The sequence below is a fragment of the Empidonax traillii genome, unplaced genomic scaffold (assembly GCF_003031625.1).
Source record: "Empidonax traillii isolate 1590-97213 ecotype Southwest subspecies unplaced genomic scaffold, ASM303162v1 scaffold272:size679582, whole genome shotgun sequence".
Classification (NCBI taxonomy): domain Eukaryota; kingdom Metazoa; phylum Chordata; class Aves; order Passeriformes; family Tyrannidae; genus Empidonax; species Empidonax traillii.
Window position 1 is genome coordinate 674,476 of NW_020955465.1, and position 5,107 is coordinate 679,582.

The following is a 5,107-nucleotide window of genomic DNA, read 5'->3' on the forward strand; positions in this document are numbered from 1 at the left end:
GGGGGAGAGGGGTCGGGCGGGGGGTCCGGCCAGAGGATGCGCGTGGGGGTCCCCGCGGGGGGCGAGCCCGCGGGAGGGCTCCACGCCACGCCGCGTCGCGGGCAGCCCCGGGCCCAGGGGGTGGTGGCGCCCACCCCGGCACGGCCCGGGCCGCTGCCGCCAACCGCGGGGCCCGACCCTGCCCGGGGGAGCCCTCGGCCCGCTGCCCGGCGGGTCCCTGCGATCGCTCTGCCCCCGGCCCGGGGACAGCGAGCGGCTCGGCGGGCCCGGGGCAGGTGGCGGCGCTTTCCCCGCCCGGTGCCGGAAGCCGCGCACGGCGGGGCCGCACGGGGAGCCCGGGCCGGGCGGCTCCGCGCACTCGCTCCTCGCTGGGCGGATCGCGGGGAGCCGGCTGAGGCTCACGCGTGTCCCTGGCCGTCAGCGGGGCCACCGTCCGCTCCCCGCACCGCTCTGGGAAATGTGGCGGTGCCGGCGCGGGGGGCACCTTCCCCCAGGCAGGTGGAACGGGCCGGGCACCGTCCCGGGTGAAAGCCCCGCTCAGCCCCCGCCGTGCGGGCCCTCCCCGCCACCGCTGCGGGCGCCGCACCCTGGGGGCAGGACGGCGGAACCACGGACACCCGTGGGGCAGTTCCTAGCGCGGCGTGGAGTCCTCGGCCCCTTGCGGGAAAACTCGGCTATCAGGGCTCGGTTCCCGCAGGTGCCGGGCTGTGCTTCGCGTCCGGTGACACCGGGGCCACCCCGGAGGTCGGGCGGAGGGTCCCGGTGCCACCACGGTCCCACTGGTCCTCGGACGGAGCGGCCGATCCCCGCGGGGCCGAGGTCGCCCGTGGGGATCCCGGCGACTTTCACCGGGGTGCGGGAGCGACGGGGCTGAGCCCGAGCGGCACCGGGGCCTGGAGCGGCTCCTTTGCCGGGGGTCGGGCAGCATCCCCCGTCCCCCGAGGACGTTCCCTGTCACCTCGGGGCCGGTCCGATCCCGGCCCGCGGGCTCGCCCGGTCTCCACGGCCCTTGCCGGCAGCAGCCCGCGCCCTCGGGGCGCTGCCTGGACCCGGAGGGGACACACCGGGAGACACCGCTGAATGTCACCGCGCCGCAGCCCCTAACAAAGACGCAGCCGCCACGATCGCAGAGCCGAGCCAATAAAAAGCAAACTGATATTACAATTTTGATTTCCCTGGAGGGCCGAAGGGGCTTAATGTAAGAATTATTATCCATTGTGAACAGCAGCCCAAGGAAAGCACACACAGGAAGATTTAATTTTTTTTTTTTTTTTAACTTAGCGGTTTTCCTAAGAAACATACATTCATTGAAATTTATGCCAGTGGAGTTTGTTAACCCTCCCCTTTGACATTTCCAGCTTCTCCTGTTGCCAGAGGAGACAAGCCGAGCACAAACCACTAATGCTCGCAATAAAACTAAATGCCCAGGGACGAGCATGATTTGGTGCAGTTCCTCCCCTGCCTGGGTAAGCTGGAGAGCACGTCCAGGTCCCGGTCCAGCCCGGCAGGGAAAGCTCTGCTCTTCCCAGGACACAGTCGGGAATAGGCGATGAGGAGGGCAAAGTCTGGCTGGCTGCATGTACCGAAAAAAATACATATGTTTTTAAATTTGTGACCAAACACCCTTGGCATCTTGTAGAACCTGCCGCAGAAGCAGTTTGAGAAGCCGTTGATGAAATATAATATATATTAAAAAAAAAAAAAAGTGAAAGCAACACTGAAAACCAATATTAAAAGCATTTTAATCACTGCCTGGCCCCTGGCTCCCACAGCTCAGCAGCAGCTCCCGTCCTGCAGGTTTCTGCAGGATCTTCATCTGCTTTCTGTTACGGGGCTGATTGCACATGATTCGCGGTAATGATGGTAATGGTGGTGATTTTCTGTCTCTTACCTTGCTCAGGCAGCAGCAGTTCATGAACTGATACATCTTTCCCTTTGTCAGACCCAAAGAGGACACCTTATTTGAACTACATAAAATAGCCTAAATAAGGAAAGCGGGAAGCGTTTCCAACTGTTGCCTTTTCCTGACTGGCTGGGGCATATCACAGAGATGAGGCAAGGAGAGGGGTTTCCAACCAAAAGGAACATGAGCCAACTGCTGCCTTTAAAGCCAAGAAAGCAGCAGGTTGGTCCCGGGCAGTTTGTTGCTGGTTTGCCTGTGGATCAGGCAGGTACAAGGCACAGACACACATTTGATGGGTACCTTCCCATCCACCACACACCTGGCCAAAAATTCAGATTCCTCTTTCTCTGCAGAGCTTCAGCAATAGTTGCTGCTGCTTTCAGCAGGAAGATCCTGTCTGAGATGGAGGACTGGAGGTGGGGGCTTCAACCTCCTGTATGCCCAGGCAGGGGGCCTGATCCTGGGGGGGGCTGCTGGGGTGCAGCTGTAAGACAAAACCTCTAACAGTCGGAGACAGATGGGCTTCCTGCAGGTGCTAGGAAGCATACCAAGCAATTTTCCCTCAAATACTTGCTGGCCCTATTCCCTCCATGTACCCAGAGCTGATGTCTGTCTAGGTTTATCCTTTTCATCATTATTTATAAAGTTCTTACCCCAGAGCCAGCGCCAGCTCTGTGTCAGTGCCTCACTTGGGGTGGGTTCTGCCTCTCCAGAACAAGATGCTCCACTTCCCCTTGCCCTGTATGCCAGGAGCTCCTGCAGCCCTGCTCTGTGTTTGCCATCAAGCAGCACTGATTACACGTGCCATCATTTCTGATGTTGCTCATTAGTCTGTATCATTATTAGCAATTTAAAGCAGCAATTCTCTTCCAGCTGTAATCCTCCAGCTCCACCAAGGCGACTCCAAGGCTGCAGTTTGGGTGCTTGCCCTTTCCTCCCCTCTGCCCCAACAAGGCCAGCGGTTCCTCCCGAGCCCACAGAGCCAGGGGCACGCCAGGCTGATCACCAAATAATAACAGAAAGTTAATTCATGAATAGTTACAGCATTTCCCTCAAGGCCGCTCCCACAGGCAGCCAGAAACGGACTTTGCCGTGTCCTTGGAGTGGGGGGGAGGGCACTGGCCCCATTCATCCCTACCTGGCCTGCAGCCTTGGCCAGCTGGGCTCCAGGATTTGCCCTTCTGCTTTTGTCAGCACTGGCTTGTGTTGGAAGTTGTGGCCAGTCTGAACAACAGATTATAACACAGCCCTTGCCGAGGTCAACACTGTGCTGGAGAAAGACGAGAAAAGGAAGAGTAGGTAGGCTTGGAAAAAGAAACAACAAAAAAGCAAACCCACAAAAACCTAAACCCACCCACCCAATCAATAGGATGCCATGAAGTACGATGTGAACAATGAAACCCTGTTCCAGGTTGCCAAGGCAAATCTGTCAATAGAGTATTGAACAAGCAAATCTGACTTGCAATTATTGTCTCCTTCTAAATACAGGCTGCCCCTCTTCCTCCCAGCTCAGCCTCAGAGCTGGGGTGGGGAAGCTCAGTGATTGCTGGCTTTAAAATGGTGAGGAGCAGTCAAGTCTGGCAGCTGGGCTGGAATTTACTCCAACACATGCACTGAACTCGCCCCCCCATTCCCTCCCGGGGCATCCCCACCACCTTTGCTGCAGCAGCTGAAGTGATGTGCCCTGCCCCCAGTGTAACGGGCAGCAGCAAAAATCCCTTTGCAAAACTGTTCGTTCTTCAAAGCTATCAGTAAAAGATCCAGGGAGCACACACAGGTATCCTCAAACACTGAGTGCCCAGAATTTTGTAACGCTCGGGAAGAGCCTGAGCACCTGAGGCTAGAGCTGTCAGCGTGGTGGCCTTAAAATCCAGCACAGCAGCGAGGTCTGGAGCTGCCACCACCCACCCAGAGGCAGCAGCAGTGGGAAAATCCAGAGGCGAAACCACCCTGAACTGGGTCATCACGTGGAAATTTCAATGGCTTCACAAGTGCCTCGCTGCCGCTGGCGTGCAGGGGGCTGTGTTAGGTGAATGCTTTTTTCTGGCACGGCCTCCAGCGCAAACCAGAGGAGTTTGTGAGCAGAATCCCCAGGAATGAGATACTTGCAGGAGCACACACTGTGCTTCCCCAGCAGTTTAACACAGCACGGCGGAGCTGATGGAGGGGCTGAGGCACAAGAGGACACACTGCCCAGAGCAGCCACGCTGGGGGCACAGCCGGGCTCCCCTCACCCCTGGAGCTCCCTACAGATGAGCCAGCCCGGAAAAAAAGGAGTGACAGCCCTACTCTGCAGAGCTGCAGCCATATCAGCAAGTTCCCGCTAGGCTCCAGCACGTGAGGACTTGGCTGGGAATAACCCCCCTTCCCCCGGGTTCTTTTCCACTGCGCCTTCCCCCCCAACCTCAAGCATGGGTGCCATCGAGGGAGCCTCAGAGACCATCTGTCTTTAATCTTCTTAGAGCCAGGCAAGTCGGGAGAAATTCAGAGGAAAGAGGCACTGAAGTCCCTCTGTCCCTGGCTGTGACCCTCCTTCCACAGCACAGGGCTCAGCACCCAGCTGGTGGGAGCAGGTCCTGCCTGCCCAGCACTCCCAGAGCAGTGCAGGCTGCCTGGGATGCACTCCCACTCTGGAAGCACTCCCATCTCCTGGAGCAGAGGGAGACGAGAACTCCTTCCCCCCATACCACAGGGAGCCTGATGCCTGTCACTGGCCCCACCCTGCCCTGGACCTTCCCCATCACCCCCCTGGGCTCCAAGCAGCCATGGAGAGATCTGGCCTTGGTGCTCTTCCCCCTCTTATCACTTAAGCCGATGCTGTTCCTTGGCAGCCGAGTGTAATTATGAGATTTTCTCCATCAGAACTGGGTCTGTGTGTGTGTCCCGGCATGGCTGCATCTGCCAGTGGTGGTGGTGAGGATACTCTTCAGGTCCATGTGCTCCTCCAGCTGGAGCAGGGATGGCCCCATGCCCACTCCTCCCTCTGAGCCTCCAGGCTCTCAGTGCCACTTCTCACTCTTGGGCAGGATTGGGCTGAGCCCAGGAAAAGGGACTTAATCCAGGCACAGCACCCCTGGGGGTGCAGCCCGGCTGCCTCATCCCACAAACGAGCTCTCCTGGCTTCCACCCACACAAGCAATGCTTCCTGGGAGGAAGAAGCGTTCATAAGGCCTTCCCTGGCTGCAGAGGAAAGAGGGCTGGTCA

At 58.6% G+C, this 5,107-nt stretch overlaps 1 protein-coding gene across 1 annotated transcript in view; it reads right to left on the bottom strand.

The window, feature by feature from the left end:
- The window catches only part of CBX4 (chromobox 4), a 6,318-nt gene extending 5,390 nt beyond the window's left edge, over positions 1-928 (bottom strand). Inside the window, exons 1-2 of the mRNA XM_027889801.1 lie at positions 781-928; positions 135-368 (exon numbers count right to left, since the gene is read on the bottom strand). Coding sequence (XP_027745602.1) covers positions 135-368; positions 781-928 — 382 coding nt within the window. The remainder of the gene's footprint in view (positions 1-134; positions 369-780) is intronic.
- Positions 929-5,107: the final 4,179 nt, after the last annotated feature.